Raw genomic sequence first — 19,503 nt, 5'->3', positions numbered from 1 at the left:
TTGTTAAGTTTAGAATGTACTGTGGCAATTCTGTGTATTACAAAGTTGTATCGAGAAAGAATAAACTAGTTTTAATTAAGAAAGGACTTGTATCGCTGAATTTCTTCGGAAAGAATTTATACCTACAATTAAGGAAATTATCAAATGAGCAGATACGTAACACTATGCTATTTTGGTTTGTCACAATCATGGATTATGTTATGGATTTCGCCAGTTCTACTCCCGGATACTCATCTCCAACAGAATCTGGAGGTGTGAGAAACACCATACGAAACTACTATTAGGGGGTAAGGTTAGTCAGTCTTCATACAGAAGTCCAGCTCTCCATCAAAGCCATCCATATTATCAATGATGATCTCATATTGAAGGTTCGTATTTATATAAGCTAATGCATGTACTAGCTGTTGGTTGCTACACAAGTACAGTGACATTTTCACTCGTACTCTTTATCTTAACAATGTGCGGCAACTAATGTTAAACATTTGCAATGTGAAGTGCCATTTACTATGAAGAGAAAACTATTTCGCGTTTTTTCATAGCCATTTTTGACCTTACCTTTCGCTGGAATGAGTTATGAGATTTTTTCCAGTCATTGATCAGTATTAGTTTGTAGACCCAAACCAATGATACGTCGTGTTAGGGTTAAGGATATTCCAAAGTGTAATAATAACTTTGAAAGGATAAAAAGGTACTATGCGCACTTCGGTGTCACATAACACTCTTTTGCACCAGGAAAATAAACAAATGAGATGGTAAATACAACGAGAAATGTATATCTACGTGTAATTACAGAACATTCAACACCTTACCTTTATCATTTTCAAAAGTTGTTATTCAAAAATGATCTTGATAATACGAGTGTGGGTTAGAACTTTCCAGCCCAAAGCAACAGTCTAAAGAAATTTTGTTGAGAAAATGGTTTGTTTGTTTAAAGTTAAGCACAAAGCTACACAATGGACTATCTGTGCTCTGCCAACCACGGGTATCAAAACCCGGTTCTAGCGTTGTAAGTCCGCAGACATGTCGCTGTTCCAGTGGAGGGCGTTTAGATAATGTTTCACAAAATTGTTTGTTTGTTTTTAATTATGCACAAAGCTACACAAGGGCTATCTGTGCTCTGCCAACACGGGTATCGAAAACCGGTTTCTAGCGTTGTAAGTCCGCAGACATACCGCTGTGCCACTGGGGGGCTTTTCACAAGAAAGACTAACATTTGATTAGTCCAGAAAATATGAAAAAAATCTTTGGGCTTTTGTGGGTTAAGTCACTTTTGCATAATAACGTCCAAATAATGTGCATAATTAAACACGTGCCTATTATTCAGACTCGATTCGCACAGGCAGTGGAATCTAATTTTTTTAGAGGCGAAATTATCTGCCGATAACGCATCTCCCTTTTTATATGAGCTGAGTTGTAGCGTTTCTTAGATATGGGCGTAATTGTCAATGGTTGTCACTAGGGGATCTCTAAAAGTACAATCAATTCATGTACAAATATGATTTAACTTATTCATTCAGTTTCAAAAACAGCAATATTATGTAAAATTTTCCATTTTTTAAATAAAGCAAATTCAGCTTTTTCTTATCAGTTGTATGTGATATTAGAATGACTCTACATTTGTGTTTATATTAAAATTCCACCTTTCAATTTCTTTATGCATTCTCTAAATATCTTTCTTTCAGATTTTTCCATATTATTCTATAACTGTATTTATATAAATACTGTATATAAACTATATAAACCCCTGACAATATTACAGAACTTCTTGAACTGAACATGTGGTATACTGCTATCTAAATATCAGGCTATGCCATGTCTGAAGGGAAGAGGGAAAACATACAGTTAACAGTATTAGAGTTTTTTTGGATATAAACTCGATAACAGTGATTCAAAAACGTTATATGATACCAGGTACTTAAAGAATCACAAAATATGCTTTAAAACTAACACTTTTAAATCAAATATAATATATTATATAGCATAAAATATTCATAGTTCATACAGTTTTATTTATTTCCCATTGGGTAGCTTGGCTCTTAACAACAAACAAACACGTCTATCTGTACTATGCCCACGTTGGGTATCGAAACCTGGTTTTTAACGTTATAAAGCTTCAGATTACAGATTTACCTTTGTAGTTTAAACAGATAAAGAAGTTATTTGATGAATTAATATACAATGTTTCAGTAAGCTAAAACCCAAACCTTTTATTAATTTCTATGTTTTCTAAAGATAAAGCAATTTTTCTTATCTAAATTCTCCTTGATATGTAGTTTTGAACAGATAAATTTCACATTCTGACAATTACATTATTAAAGATATTAACTACGTGTTTTGGAATGAAGTTAGATATGAATAATTTGATATACTACGATTAAATCACTTCAGTTTGTGTTTTAATTCACAACTTTATTTTTGACCTTATGAAATTTAATGGAATAATACCAAAAATGTACAAGACGCTGTCATTAATAAAAACCTCAATTTGGACAAATTCAACTGATACAGTTTACATAAGCAAACTTGAACAAACAGCAAATGGATTAGAAGAGTTGATACCCTTGATATATTTTAACCTATTACATACATAGTTAAATCGGAAACTGACAATATTCAACAAATATTCTAGATTTTATTAAATTACTTCATGCATGTAAAATTATTTTCACATGAAACAGTAGATCTTACACGTACACATTTACGGCAACATTTATTTTCAAACGTACATTTGGTTCAAATATTTTTAAATAGGGAAGTTTTTAAATTCTTGTTTTTGAAATTTGCTGATTTTTCTAAGCTTTGTCTCCAATAGTTATTAAATGAAAAATATTAAAATTTTCGTATTGAAAATGTGATTTCAATAAAAGTTAATTCATATTTTAACTGTGGTTAACAGTAATCATTGAACACGTTTCTTCTAAGACTTGAAATATCAAAAATTGTTTAATTTTCACATTCAAGAGAGTTTAAACATTATACAAATAACTTTGATGTTGCACTTTTTAAAAAAACTGCCTAAAGTTTCATCAAATATAGTTCTAGATTTTATATACACTCTCGTTTCATAAACACGTTTGATGAAGGTATTATTTACGTTAATTATTCCTCTATTTTCTAGGAAATGTAGGGAAAAGTTAGTTTATACTAATTAGTTTCAAAGTACCAATTAATATTTAATTGTTAAATAATATTTGCTGTTAAAAATTTTAAATTGTAAATTTTTGATTCAATCCATTTTCAATATATATTAAACAGGTATGTTAACCTATAACATATACAAAACATGTTGCTCACCCGAAAATAAAAATTGATATCGCATATCAGCAATTATTTGAATGAGGTTATATTATCAAAAATGAGGACATCGTTTGAAACTTATACCGATGGCTACGCTTTATTACAAAAAGTTGAGGTTTGCTTTATAAGGATTTTGTATTTTTACTTAAATAAACTTCGTTTTAAAGGTGGTTATTCAGTTCAAACTTGGTTTAGCTATGTTAAACTTACTCATTACAATATTTATATTACTACACTAATGTAAAAATAAATTCCCAGACTAACAAATGCTTGTTTATGTTAACTCTCAAATTACTAATTTGTTTTAGTACTGTTTATTATCTGTGAGATCTACATATTGTATTATATGAGTAAAGAACTTACTAAAAAGCTTAGTTGAAATCATTCATTTTCTATGTAAGATACATACAGAAACCATTAATTCGATTGATTACAACGTTAATGGTTAAACTTTTTTGAGTTTTTATAAACCATTTAACCAATAAATATATGGACTCGTAAGCAATTTGGTGTATAAACAGTTCAGAAAAATGTTTCAAAAACACTTGGGTTTCCTATGTACTCCACCGAAATTCGAGTGTTAAATAAACACTAGATAAAGTTTTATCTCTTACTTTTAAGTTTTTCAAATCATGCTACGACATATTGAATCACGATTCTAACAATTGATTTTTAAGTAGGTTGTTTTAAATAAGAGACCGTTTGTTTTTGATAAATCGAAAAATAAATATGTAATTATAACCTGCTGCTCAGTCCAGTTTTCCAGTAACACTATAATTTAATACTTACAAATTTGTTATTAAAACACCTCATTGTGTTGGTAAAGAAAATATTTCATAATCCATAACAATAAAAGGATGGATTGTAAGGAGGTAAGGCATATATTTATTAGAGTAAATTGTTTTTACAAATAACATTATTGTATGAAATTGTAACCGTCCATCTACCAATATTCTTAAAAGGGAATCCTAGAACGGATTCTTTAAAACAAAGTACCCCCTCTCCCTTTGGACTTTCCAAATCTGGTTATATCGCTGAAACATAATATTTCATATATAATAATTTAAATTGAATGAAGCTTCTGTCGACAAATGGTTACAAGACGAAATTATTTAGCAAGATTATCGAAATATGTGAAAAGAAATGAATAATTGTTTTTGTATAGAAGAAAATTACTAGTAATTAAGCTTTAATACGGTGATCCCTAACTTTCGTATACAATTCGATCATGGTCAAACTTCCAGAATACATAAGTTCAAATTAATTTGGAAAACAAATATTTTTTATCCTCATATGCTCCTTAACCATTTGTATCAGTGATGTATCTAACGCATTTTGTACTAGAATTAAGTATCTGACGAAACTTGTACCTGTTTCATTTCAAATGCTTATTAAATCTAGCATTTACAGAAATAAACCCTGTTTCAAAGATTGTTATGTACATATTGTTTTGGTATTAAGTCTATTTTTTCTCCTTTTTTTTAAAAAAAAAGAAAGTCTTTATAGTAAGTAAGAAGTGTTGTCTAGAGAGACTACAACGACAACTGTATTTTGTACCTCCATGAAGAAACAGTGCCCCTTCTAAGTTTCCAAAATTTACCAGTTCCAGCTTTCAGTTGACAAATGAAATATTAAAACACGTGTCTCTTTAATTTATTTTTATCAGAAAAAAATAAATAACTCTGTTACTGGGAGAGTTGTTTATCGCCAAACGTCGCATTAGAAGAGTTAAAGTCGTTAATTTTTTATCTGTAATTTCTTTGGAATAAGGATGCTGTTTATCTGTATAAATTAAAGTGATTCTGTTAACTAAGAAAATGAAAGATTATTTTACAGATAAATAATTAATTCTAAGCCATAATTCTTAAGTTTAAAATGAACAGTATTCTACTCCGTCCAAAAAAGTGTTCGTTCCCCTGAGAATATAGCATGTAGGTTATAAAGCAACGAAAAAATTAATAAATATAACTTTCACAACCATACTTAGATATTGATAAAAATATCAAACCCCTTGTGCACTTGAAGAAGATAATTATTTAGCTTTTCAATACCAATCAGTTGAAGGGAACGTTCATTTTTATTACACGTTTATAAAATCATCTTGAGAAGACTAGTTAAATTTTCTAATATTGTATATTTTCATTCTTTGATGTTGTTTATACAAAGCACTTGGAACGTTTTGAACGATTTCAGTCTGTTGATAATGATAATTTAAAAAAATACTCCTAATGCGTATTCTAGCCTTGATTTTCATTATATTTGACACTTACCATGATCTGAAGGGGCTTCATGCCACTTTTTATAGAATACTTCTAATAAATAAGTTAGCCTTGATTTTCATTATATTTGGATACTTGCCATGATCTGAAGGGGCTTCAAGCCACTTTTTATAGAATACTTCTGATGAATAGGTTAGCCTTATTTTTTATTATATTTGCTATAATTTGAAGAGACTTCTTGCTGTTTTTTAAAGTGCTCTTAGTTCTATAAAGTTTTAAAGTGCTCTTAGTTCTTAGTTTAGCTTATTCTATAAGCTAAACTTGATGTTTTTTAAAACTTGTTATTACCTGAAGAGACTTCATGCCATATTTAAAAAGTACTTCAAATGAATAAACTAACCTTGATTTTTATTAAATTTATATCATCTGAAAGGGCTTCATGCCATTCTTTGAAAGTACTCCTAGTGCATAAGCTAACATTAATTTTCATTACATTTGCTGTCATCTGAAGGGATTTCATGCTATTTTAAAGAGTACTTCTAAGGCATAAGCTAACATTAATTTTCATTACATTTGCTGTCATCTGAAGGGACTTCATGCTATTTTAAAGAGTACTTCTAATGCATAAGCTAACCTTGATTTTATGACATTTGCTCTCATCTGAAAGGATTTTATGTCATTCTTTAGAGTGCTCCTAATGCATAAGTTAACATTTATTTTCGTTACATTTACTATCATACATGAAGAAGCTTCATGTCATCCTTTAAGGAGTACTTCTAGTGCTTATTGCATACGCCAGACTTGCGTTTCATCACATTTGAGCTATTTTCATCATCTGAAGGGCTTCATTGCCTAATGTGTGCTATTTGACTATACGGCTGTGCTACTAAACATCATTTTATCACTGTCCCAGGATTTTAACTATATAGAACCAGCTAAGATCACCATTTTCCCTTCAATTTGAATTGTAACTTTAAACTGTCTAAACGACTTTAGATTATAGAACTAAAGTTAATAGAATTATATAAAAGATGCTGTTATGATGTAAAATGACTCCAGTATTCTTGGATTTGACCTCAGAATTAAAATATAATCGACAGTAAATTGAGAATAATGTTTTGCTAATACTTCGCTACTGTAGTCTTCATATCCAGCAATCTCTAAAATATTATTAAACCATTGTCGGAGGTTGTTATGGATAAGACATATGACCTATATATGTCTTCAGTTTTAGAGAATGTACATATTATATGATGTTAAAAATCAACAATAAATTAGTGGTACATTGGTAGTATAAAAATAGATTGAGAGGTGAACGAATTATACGTATTTATACATCCGAAGTCTTAGAATCTCTTCCTTGTTCTTGCACCATAAATGATCGTCCACGAACCCTCTTACAGTTACCAGTAGAAGGTCTTCGGTTCACTTCTCTATCCGAAGATAAAGTACCGTGACGGACAGTTGGAGAGGTTACTTTGTGTTTTGTTATCCAGCTATCACTCTGACTCCTTGAAGTATGAACTGGCAGAATCATTTTTGACTGTTCCAAGAGAGAGGAAATAAAATATGGTCATGCTTTTTAATTTCAAACATACTCATTAACTTGAAATTTTTATTACAATTTTAACATACCCAAAACTGCGATATCTCCCAAGGCCTATTCAAGCAGTAACAGATGTCGGAATCATCAAACTGGGACCGAGAGCAAGTTAGCTTCGGTCAAAACTACGCAGTGGATATTTGAATATTTATCGGAGCGCTTTTATAAATCTGAAAATATCTTCATAAGTCCTCTATTGAGAGAAAGTTTCACTGTTCATATTTTAAGCGTTTACAAAAAACAAAAAACATCAAACAAAGTAGAATACTTTCTGAGAAAAAGTTATACATATAAGCCAAAAGAATGATCACGGTATGGGGCTCTCTACAGATTGTCACGATCTACATAGGTTATATTTAAATGTAAATGCTGATATCAGTTATCAATAACCATACAAGAGAATGGAATTGTGGCTGAATTCCAGATATCCTTCTTCTTTTATGTACAAAATAAAACCTCAAGTTAACCAGTATCTATTATATATGATAAAATATAGCAATAGTCCTTCCGCCTAAAGAAACGTCCTAAAAAACTTCAACGCTGAGAATTACTAAGATATGCCAGCCATTAAATTGAAGGATATATATCGATAGATACATTTGTAGAAGATTGAATAATACAAAAAATATGTAAAATAACACAAAGATTTGTCTCTTAAACTACATTAAACAGTATATTTTGCCTCTAAAGTTAAAGTGGCAATACGAGCTATCACTCTAAGATAGCAGCAAAGTTATGATACAGCCACTAATCAAATAACATAACCAATATGACAAACAAACGCAGATTCACGCGGCATCAGATAACAAAATTACGGAGATCAACAACCCAACGTTTTCGTGTAAACCGTAGCTGAAAAATGAAATATTGATTTTAAACCAACGAAAAAATTGCTGATAGATATTCATATATAGCTTATGCAAAAGGCATATCATTCAGTATACAAAAAAAAAGTCCTTCTATGCAAAAACTATAAATATAAGACATTTGACAACCCTTGTCTCTAGAGATAACGTGAGACTGAAAAGGATGCAAGAATGTGTCGAAAATACTTTCTCCAATTTCAAGTCTTCTGATAGTTTGTCATATATGCTGTGATAAATTGTAAGAGGTTAAAATAATGGAATATGAACCATACACGAGAAAGAAAACGACAAGAGAAGCATTCCACATCCAATTAACTGATAACACTATTAGCCAATCTAGTTTAGATGTCAGCAAAACCTGGATACCCCTCTTGAATTCATGAAATAGTTTAATAATTTTGATATTGTCACGATTTATAGACTCAATGTTGTAAGCATATTTTAATAATATTGTTTGTTATGAATAGGCACTTTATTTTAAAATATATGTATTGCTATTATATAAAAGTCTGTCATCATGTTGAACTGAACATATGCTCCAGTTTTTCTTAATATATTTTTGGAACATCCCAAATAGCTCTGCATTAATATAAAATGCATTCTTATTTTGTGTCTGGAAAGACTCCTTAAAGGTAAACTTCTTTAGTAACTTAAGCAAGAAAATATTAAACTAAGTACTTCGAGACAAAGTAAAATTCAATTGACATTTTTGATGTAGCAATATTTGCCAGCCATAATAACTAAAACTGAGGTGTTAGATTACATCCATTCTGTATAATTAAACTGATGTTTCTGAAAGTTTAAGTCGAACAGTATCATGCTTTCGAGAAGATAGCATTTCATTTTTATTTTAAAATACATATCTGTGTTTTCATGCTATTTTGTTTTGTATTAAATAAGATTATTTTGCTTTTCTGAAGTGTAAATATTAGGTGCCATTTACGAAGGAACAGAGTTGTCAAGTGAATATGTGTAATTAAAATATTAGGTGCTATTGACGAAGGGACAGAGTTATCAAGTGAATACCTGTAATTAAAATATTAGGTGCTATTGATGAAAGGGACAGAGTTGTCAAGTAGATATTTAAATTTGCGATATACCCAACTACTGAATGAATATGTTCTCAAGGTATAAAAGAAAACACAAAGGCTTCATAACACCAATACTCTAATCAGCACTAAAAGAAATATGAAAAACATAAAAAGCTTCAACCAATAAATACGTTAAAAGGTAACTAAGCTGGATAAAAATTAGTTAACCTGGATTAGATCGGTAGGTTGTGATTGGCTACGCATAGAAATATGAGAGTCTTCATGCACAGAAGAGGGCGCTGTAAGGCGTTGTTCAACGCAATGAGCATTTAGTGATTCAGGCAAATTCAGGATAGGCTGATCTTCAAATACAGGCTCTTCCAAAGATCTAAATAAAATAGATAAATACGATATCTAAGATAATCTCATAAAATGCATTTTCTAATTTATAACACAAAGATGAAATACGATGCTGAAGTGTATCAGAGAAAACATTGGTTGTGAGATGTTCTTGCTTGCAATATAATGCTATGATAAAGGAATTGTTCATTATCTGTTAGTAATGAATTGTAACCTAGTTTTAAATTCTGTTAATTCCTGAAACTATAAATCATACAATATACATGAGAACATAACTTAGACACTATATATATGGAAATATGGAGAGAAAACTTATAAAACAAAATATTAGAACTTGATGAGAAGACATGCTCATTGCGAGGATGAGAAGTATTATCATTGATTTGTTATGATCACAACCAAAACGTATAACTCAAGTTCAGCTTATTAAATAAAATCAAACATTCGTTAAAATCTTCAATTCAGAAGTGCCTCACAGAATTTAATTTAAGCTATTTTGCATGTTATTTACTAGTAAATAAACCAAATCTTATACGTCAGATATTGAAAGTATTGCTGGTTTAGTGGTTTATTCTTCAATTAATAAAAAGTACTGTGAAATTAGGTGTATTTTGAGAGTGGTATATAAATTTTCTTAGATGTAGATAATCTTTCACATTAGTCCTACTTAAAATAAAATAGTGAAAAACAGAAACGAAGATCTAAACGAAAAAATAATATAAACGTCATGTTATATCTGTTTTATATGATCCACACTGGATTTTATAAGACAGTTACCAGTACTGACGTTGGTATTAAGGGAAATCAAAAATCTGACTTTTATAAGCACATATCTCTGAAATGCCTCAAAATTTTACTAACCTTCCTAAATCTAGACTCTGCGAGAGAGATTTTACTCTATGCTTTCCCAAAGAAGAATGAGTACACTGCAAGCTATTAACTCTTCTGCAGGGTTTACTTCTTACCCTGTCTGAAGCAAGACGGCTTTTGAAAGATATCTGTTTTGGTATAAATTGAGAGGTCTTCACTTCTTCAACAGGCCGAAAATTAGTACTGCCAACTGATGGTGCTGCTGTGTAAGAAATAGCAGAAGTTTGGAGAAGCTGTGACAGATGCTGCATTATTATCTGCATATTATTCGTGACATGATCCTCTAAATTTTGAACATGCCTAAAGATAAGAGAGAAAAATTATCAGTTACAATAACACAAATACAGTAAAGTTTAAATATGAGCAATTCAGAGCGCATAAGCCTCCGCGTAGCACAAATGCATTTCGTGTACCTACCGAATTTTATCATTTAAAAACAGCCTCTATATATAAAGTCAGCAGTTATTTTATGAGTGCGGTACAATAGCGTGAATTTTAAAATAAGTAAGTTATCTTCGTTATAGAAACATTATGTCTTAAAACTGATTTTAGTCGTTTTTGTTTTACATTAATTATGTCGTGTTTAACGAAGTACTTAAGAAACTACTTTGCTAACACTGGTGAAAAAACAATGCGTTTCAGTATAGCCAAGTGCAGCCAAGAGGTTAGCATGCTGAACTGTGGATTTGAAGAACCGTAGTTTGTGCCCTATTGTCGAAAATATTTATAAGTCGCGCCCCGCACTTTGGGACAGTGGGCACATAGTGATTGTCATATCCAACTAGTCGATTACAATAGCCCACGAGTTGGCGTTGGACAGTGTTTTCTAGCTGCCTTTCCTTTATTCTATTCACTTCACAATTAGGGACTTCTAGTGCAGATAACCTTCGAGTAGCTTTGCGCGAAATTCAAAAACAACATAATCTCAAAAAATGTTTAATATGAATATCTTGGCAGTAGAAGACACTTTCATTGAAAACTACACTGCATTTGCGAAACTGAAAAGAATTAGTTAATGAATGTATAATAAAATATGAAACCATCAAACGTAAAAATTATTAAACCTTTTTTTATATGGATAACATAACCGAACATATTCAACAACCAATAGCAAAACATTCATTCATATTTAATTGACTTTGTAACTAGAATATTTTCAATCTAATTCTGTCTCCTGGTTGTTGATCGGTAAATCTATGGATTCCTCACGCTAAAAATCGAATTTCGACATCTGCGGTGGGCAAAGGCCCATTGTGTATCCTTGTGCTTCATAACAAACAAATAAGTATAAACAATCTAACCCTTTCAGTTTTAAGAGAATATTCTAAACATTAGATAAAAAAAAAAAGGTTACATATCTAAGAAAGTAAAGGTCTGCGTTAAATCTTGGAAATTGTCCGTAATTGTTAGTCTAAACATGTAGGGTTACATATGGCTCGGGTTATTGCATATTTTGAATTATTTTCATAAATACGTAAGGATAATTCAGGATGCCATAGATTTTACCTATTTAAAATAAAATGGAATGGTGTCTCAGACGCGAGACAACTAATTGATTAAGTTTAAACTTAGGTCTAGATTATTAAATTATTTTATATGGGAAGTATATGTTTACGATTGTTGTAAGCTTAGGATTAGTTGTAATGGTTGTCCAATATATATATTACCACTGCAGGAAAATATTAGTTAACACAATTTTGTGCTGCTTAATCTGTTATAAATTTTTATGCTACACCTCTTTTTTTAGCAACTGGGACCTCAAGCATACGAACTTCGGTCGTAATTATTAACTCTGGTGAATAATAATCATAGATAAACGCTTTTAAGCAGAACATACCGATATTATGGTATTAGAGAAAAATTCTTGTCCATTTACAGATAAGGTATGGGCGTGGTTTTAATGTTTAGAGTGCCAGACTGTGAATCTGATGATCTGAGTTCGCAGAGTTATCGTTATACGCAAAATCATGTTCTGCATTCTGGGGCCTTTGGTGTATTATAAGAATGAATGTTAAGTTCCACTATTCGATTAAAGTAGCTTAACAATAGTCTTCCTTTCAAAACTAGGGATAGCTAACACATATAACCCTTGTGTAGCTTAGCGTAATATCCAAAACAAATATTTTATAAATGAATATACAACACGGTAAATAAGACATTTCGGCTACAAGACTGTACTTTGTAGTCAAGAATAGCTCTTGTAATCGAAATATCACTTTTTTCACAGTTACTTCTAAATAAAAAGATATCTCTATGCTTTTTAGTTTCTTCTATTATAAGCAGAAAACATTTTTTCTGCTACTGTGGATCCTCTATAACTATTTCTTTTCTTTACAAAAGGACGTCAGGTCTTTATATTGTGCTAATGAATCGTTGTCTTATAATTTCATTCTCGTCGGAAGCCACTTTGGTATAAACATGTGTGGTATACAGCTAGGCCAATTTTCGTTTAAAGAACACTACTCGGCATAGCATTGATTACTATTTCTACAGAATATTTTTTTAATTATATGGGCTAGCAGTTGGTTCAATCACAGAAAAAAAATACAACATGCACAATTGAGAAACACCCAGATGTGATTGGAAGTATGTTACGATAAAGAAATAATCTTATTTACGCAAGAGTAGATTTGAAAACAACTGTGCTCAGCAAAAAGTGGCACTGTTTTCATGCGTTATATGGAATGTGTCATAATATAGGTGTAACACGAAGATGTTTAAAACATGTCACTGTAAAATAAGTCAAGGCAACTAATACATCTTATGTATTCTGTCATCAGTTCGGAGAGACATAGCTGTCACATCAAAGTACCTAAACTAAGTCTCTATAAAATAGATCCACAACATTATTCGGTGTATCAATAGATTGCTAGATCATAAAGGTACAGTTTCTAAAACACATCACATCACTGTAAGACAAGTCCACACAACTAACATAAGATATAAATATTCCAATACGATAATAGTCTAGACACATCGTAGCAAAAATTTTATATGATGCCAGAAGATGTATTTTTCGATCGTAGCATATTCATCATTAGTTTGTTTGTTCTTAAACGCAAAGCTACACAACGGGCTATCTGTGCTTTGCCAACCACTAGTATCAAACCCAGATTTTTAGCGTTATAAGTACTAAGCTTACCGCTGACCCACTGGTGGTATTATTTGCCACAGAGTATCGTCTGCAACTGGTTTCAAATATGTCAGCAGAAACGAATGTGATTTTTTAATTTATCCCAAATACACTCTAAAAGCATTGATATTTAGTGACTATAGGTGTTACAAGAAAAAGGCTTCTCTGAAACAATTATGTAGAAATATATCATTCTTGCATTGCCTAAAATTACATAAGAAAGCAGTACAATACCTTTAACTGTATTTTTGACAATCATAAATATAATGATGTATATGATCGCTCGAGGAAACCGTTACCTGACCACTGCTTTAACGAATCGATTAATTTGTCTCAATGCCTTTTTATATCATCAGCGGTTTTCGGCCACAGTTTCCACTTTCGATTGCATTATTGCTAAAGTATGATGACATATAAGCTAATAACATAGTTTGGGATAAGAATATATATAGTGCTATTACAAGAACAGGTTTATCACCAAGAAAGAAAAACTAAGCTGTAAACGCCAATTTGGCACATTGCTTATCTCCCATTTGCTATATTTATTAAATATCCTGTATTTTCTTCCATACATGAAAAATGAACTATATAATTTGAAACCAAAAAATAGAAAAGGCAGCAAAAGGAAAATAACTACCTCGACTAATACCAGCGTTGAAATTTACACATATTTCATCTCATATTCATGACCTTCAGGAAACTCGAATAATCAGTAAATTATATAAGTGTCATTACATTCTTTTAACAAGAGGGAACGTTGAGCAAATACCGTATATATAGAGGATTATATTATATCTTGTCTATGTTGAGTCCTCCATTAAGCCTTAAAAAAGGAGATTTCAGATAAATTATAAAGCAAGGACCTACTGCACGAAAATATGGTATTATTTCCCATAAAAAGTGATCCGAAAAAAACATTTCCCAAACTGTATAAATTCTTTTACAAATATTATTTAAAGCATAAAAGTTTGGGTGGAATTTAAACATAAAGAAAATTATGTGGTGGCACACAGCATGACATATTAATTTGTCTAACAGTTGTTCTCAAAGGGAATTGATACTTTAAGTTATTCGCATGTACGATTGAGGTTTGTAGTTGTTGTTTTTTAAAGCTATATTAAATTTAGTAAATGGTAATTTTGCGTTTTTTTATGATTCTAAAAATTCTTCTTAAATAAACAAATATTCAAAACTAAGCTGCATGATAAGGTTCTTAAGAACACACCCATAACATAACTGACAGCACAACTACCTACCTACTAAGAGTATCTATTCTCGACTCCAGAGTTCCTAAGTCTAAATGACTCGGATATGGAAGATAAGGAGTGGAACTTTCGTCGTCATGTGAATGAGGGCAATATGGGGTCGAGAATGACATAGGAATGGTTAAACTGGAGCTCAACTCTGGAACATTAATCGTTGTCTGCTTGGCGGTGCTAGTATCGTTAGAAGCGAGGAGGCCGGGTCCAGACCTGCATTTCTGAGTTACGGGTTTTCCCGTAATTGAGGACGATAGAGGTGAGACAATGGCGCTTCTTGAAACAGCTAGTCTAGGAGCGCTATCTAGTGGCATAGATGACGATTTTTTTTATAGAAGTGAGGAGAGCTCTCCCTGAAACTGTAACACCAAATGGAGCTAGTGACAAGAATGGTTATAAACTGAAAAAAAGCAAATATCTAAACAAAGGAAAATAAAAAATAAAATATGGGACAGTAACTTATTAGAAAATATTATGAGAAATAGTTAATGCCCTGTTGGATAAAATAGATTGCTTCAGTATGATCATAAGTATTGATCAATAAATATTTTTTTGGATTTAAAGTTAAAGGATGCAGATCGTTAATTAGATATACTAATGAAGTTTTGTAACTCACGGCCATAGGTTACACTTCTATCATAGTTGGTTCACAACTTTCGATTTTACCTCTGCAATATATATACTAGCAAAGTATGGTTACTTTAAAACTTTGCTTTTTACCTTGCTGTTAGTGTTACTAAAATAGAAAAATAACACAGCAAAATAACAAGAACAAGATTCAGCTTTACCTTTTACTGCAATAGAAAAGTAATACAGCAAAATAACAAGAACAAGATACAGTTTTATCTTTTTCTGGAATTCCCTTAACTGATAGTAACATAAGTGAAAATATTTCGAAACAAACAAAATATTGTAACATGAAAAACACGAAGAGGACATTAGTAAGAGTAAGTTCCTGCATTCGTTAATATTCTACTTAAGTAAGAGATGTGTGAGCGTACTAATGAAAACATTGCTTTTAAACAACAACTCTCAGTACAAACTTCCAGACACATTAAGACTTACGTGAAAAAATAAGAAAGAAAACTAAAGCCTACATTTTGGTCCTTGATAAATGAAATGCAATGATACTTAAGAAAAAAAAAGAATTCTGGAAACAAAACATATCTGTCAATGATGACATGCGAAACAACAAAAATCAAAAATTAATTTATGTCCTTCTTCATCACGCAAAATGTAATAAAGCTCTAGTATCAATTGTTAGTTACATATTTTTAGAAGGATGTCGAAGACAATGTACAATCCGGTTACTAAGTGAAAGTTTCAAAAGAAGTTTAGTAACACGTAGAACGAGAAAGAAACCTTCAAAAAGAATTCATAAAAAAAGTCAAATGTTTCTGCTAATAGTTTAAACAAGAATCTTTTTATGAAGAGTTGAAGAGTGTTATGTTTAGCTAAAAAAGGGACCTTTGAATAACCAGTATTATTTGTATATTGTCTTATCTATTAGTGGACGAAAACAAAATAGTTTTCATAAAAGAGATGGATTATTGAATATTCACTAAGTTTAATTTTTTTTCGAACTAGCTGGTTCCCTCGGATGTTGACTATTTAAAAAGTACCGAGATATGTCCCAATTGTGAACACTGCCTATGATTTCTATCGACACACTAGGAAATATTATGGAAAAATGATATTACAAAAGAGTATGATGTACGTTATCCCATTAATAAAACAAGATTTCCAATGAGAAAATGAAGATTACGGCACATTCAAAGATATATTATTATAAAACTTGGAGGTGCTTGATCATTTTGTTCAAATGATTCGTATACTTCTGAGGTAGCACAGCTGTTTATCTTTAAGCTGTGAGTGCGTTGTAAGAGTGACAGTTAACTTCTAGGCGTGGATTGTGAGTGGTAGGAGGCTGCTGATTGGCTGCCTTTCGTCTGGTTAGTAGTTCAAAATTGTGGAATGCGGTGTATAGTTTTAATAGCTTTGCCATACATACAAAAATATAAATACAAACATTTATATATATTTTACAAATAGCCTCATTGGTACACGGCACAGTCCGTTTTAATATTAACTAAAATACAACTTGAAAATAGTAGTAGTGTTAAAATGTCTAGTTATTCCAAAGTCGAAGAGTGTATAACATTCTACACCTATAAAGAATACAAATAAAACAACATTAAAGTGAAAAAAATGTGGAACTTAGAAATACAACTACTTATGAAAAAAATATTCTTTATATTAAAGCTATAGTAAGGAAAAAGAAAATCGGCAGATTTCTTGAATAATCAAATACAAACGACACATATTAGATATATACACAACAAATGATAATTCGAATAATTATAGGTTTTGATGATGGCAAGCTATTTTTCAATAATTTCTCTACAGTCTGTATGTTTAAAGCGATGACTGTGGTGATATAATAAATAGAAAACTGAATTTATTAAACAATTTCATCATTTAACTTACTAGACATTATAGTCATTTTAATTTAATGTAATATTTATAGAAATTTCATAAAGTAATTTGTCAGAAAGTTACTTACTCTATTAAATATAATTACTAAAATGTTTAATGCACAAACATTCTAAATAACTTTTCTTCCTATGAAATTAAATACAAGTTTATTTATATCCATGAATATAACGGTTAACTACAGTTCAGGTACATACTTGGTACAGAACCTGATACTGGAATCTTATTGTTGTCGATGTCGTTAACTGAACCAATTCTTGACTCTGGTCTAAAGGCAGTGTTTCCATTCTCTGTTCTTTCTTCTAACCTCATGGTAAGACTCCCAGAGCGAGACCGGTCAGTGATCGTCTCATTGGCACCACCTAAAATCGCTCTAGTTAAATTTGTTACGCTTGACATAGCACCACCTGCTGGTGAAAAACATAAATCATAAAATTGAAAGAAGAACATTTTCACCGACAAGATAAGTTATTACAAATTACACAAATTTGATAAGAATCATAATCGAGACAAATCTTCGAGTCTAGCTGTTTATCAAGGGTCAAGTTTTCTTTTTTTGTTGGATTTTCAGTTCAGTTAATGTTTTAAGAAAGGTTTAAGGTATAGATCAGCAAGTATGAATAAATGCAAACAACTAGTTTTAAATTTTGTAATTTTTTTTTTACATTTTATATAATTTGACATGGTGTTTATAAAAAAAAAGCCTCTACACTAATTGCAGACACTATAAAATGTCATAAACATTATCAATATTAACTTCCAATCAGAACAAACGAATACTTCTAGTGAAACTAAAGGAACCTGTCAATCAGTATGGCTAATTAAATATACTTTTCTTACTTCTTTACTTATGAAGATTAGAATGCTCTGTTTCATCAGTTGGGTACCCTCGCTGTTAACGATATTTTTGAAAATAATCCTAATAATATATCTCAGGGTTCGGCCATGGTCTCTACGTCAAACTTTTATCATCGTACCATGCATTTTATATTTTTTAAGTATAACTTTTAAATATGTAAATTACATACGACATTTGGTAAGTACAAAATTGAGGGAGGCTCTTTTTTTCAGGTTATTAGTTTTGTAAAGTAAATTGGTGATATAGTTTTAACTCATAAGAATAAGGCATGCATGAAACGTATTTCAAATAGCAACGAGACATACCATCCAATTTCAAATTAATGGAAGCTCTAGAGTTGCTTAAAAGTTTCATTCAGAAGCCGATTCCACACTATGTGAAGAAATGACTTTACATAGACAGATTGGTAGATAAATTGACATTATCACCTACCGAAAAGTGATTGAAGTGTACTACGTCGCTTATTAGACCGATTATCAAATTCTAGGTTTGCAGAGGTTATGTCTTGACCTGCTTTTTGTGGCGAAAACTCTAAGATTCCCGTTCCACTGTATCTCCTATTATGTACCTCATCAATTAGTTCTGTGATACATTCAGATGATTGAATATGAGAAGCTTTTTTCCGCTTTCTGGGTCGAGGATATTGGTAAGCCACAACACGCGGATCCTCCACTAGGAATAGAACACTTCAGCAGTCACATTCAAATAATGAAGTCGTAACATTTTATTGAAAATAATCATATACGCTTAATAAGTTGTTAACAAATTTCATAATGAACATATACACATACTTCTGTTCAAGAAGAAAAATTTCACGGTAATTAAATATTTCTGTAAATTGTCATAACTTTTCATATTATCAAAATATTGTTAAAATCTGAAAAATCAACGGTGGTTTAATGTTCTTTTATCATCTGTTTTGAACAATTTAACAGAGTAAATATGTGGCTAATTGAGGTTGAAGAATGCGTTGATTTTTGAAGTTACACAATGGACTATCTGTGCTCCACCTACCACGGGTATCGAAACCCGGATTCTAGCGTTGTAAGTCCGCAGACATACCGCTGTGTCACTGGGGGGCAATTTTTGAAGTAATACTGAATCGTCTAACTGTTGAGGGGTAAAAATTTACAAAGAGATTGTTTGAAGAGAATAAAAGCACATTCAAAATAAATGATATGCTGAACAACGAAAGAATTAACATTGAAATAGTATTCAGTATACCATCATCAGCCATAAACTATAAGAGCTAACTTTCAGATTTTATCATTTACGTTTTTTTATTTTAATTAAATAGTTTTCAATACTACTTGCTGCATAAGAATGACAAAAGTGTTCTTCTAAATAGATACGTGTAGGTATCAAAGCTATTTCTTTTAACAAATAAGTGTAATTGTATATTATGCTATACTATAAATAGTGTGATTTATATGTAAATGTATATTATATATTACTTATTTATAATAATGTAATTGATTTATGTTATTTGTCAAACATCTTTTCACAAAATAAA

The 19,503-nt window shown here is 31.0% G+C and overlaps 1 protein-coding gene across 3 annotated transcripts in view; it reads right to left on the bottom strand.

Annotated features, from left to right (window-relative positions):
• Nucleotides 1-5,636: 5,636 nt before the first annotated feature.
• The window catches only part of LOC106468929 (potassium voltage-gated channel subfamily H member 6-like), a 173,038-nt gene continuing 159,171 nt past the window's right edge, over nt 5,637-19,503 (bottom strand). The window contains exons 12-16 of one of the 3 annotated variants that reach the window (XM_022397938.1): nt 18,423-18,662; nt 17,329-17,541; nt 10,238-10,448; nt 9,245-9,404; nt 5,637-7,059 (exon numbers count right to left, since the gene is read on the bottom strand). In XM_022397938.1, the coding sequence (XP_022253646.1) occupies nt 6,847-7,059; nt 9,245-9,404; nt 10,238-10,448; nt 17,329-17,541; nt 18,423-18,662 (1,037 nt within the window). In that variant the 3' untranslated portion in view covers nt 5,637-6,846. Of the gene's footprint in view, nt 7,060-9,244; nt 9,405-10,237; nt 10,547-14,635; nt 14,998-17,328; nt 17,542-18,422; nt 18,663-19,503 lie in introns of those variants that run through there. The other 2 variants (XR_002612854.1, XM_022398013.1) reach the window with 2 other exon arrangements.

The sequence above is a fragment of the Limulus polyphemus genome, unplaced genomic scaffold (assembly GCF_000517525.1).
Source record: "Limulus polyphemus unplaced genomic scaffold, Limulus_polyphemus-2.1.2 Scaffold3, whole genome shotgun sequence".
Taxonomy (NCBI): domain Eukaryota; kingdom Metazoa; phylum Arthropoda; class Merostomata; order Xiphosura; family Limulidae; genus Limulus; species Limulus polyphemus.
The sequence above is the reverse complement of the archived record's forward strand: the minus strand, read 5'-3'. Positions and strand labels throughout refer to the sequence as shown.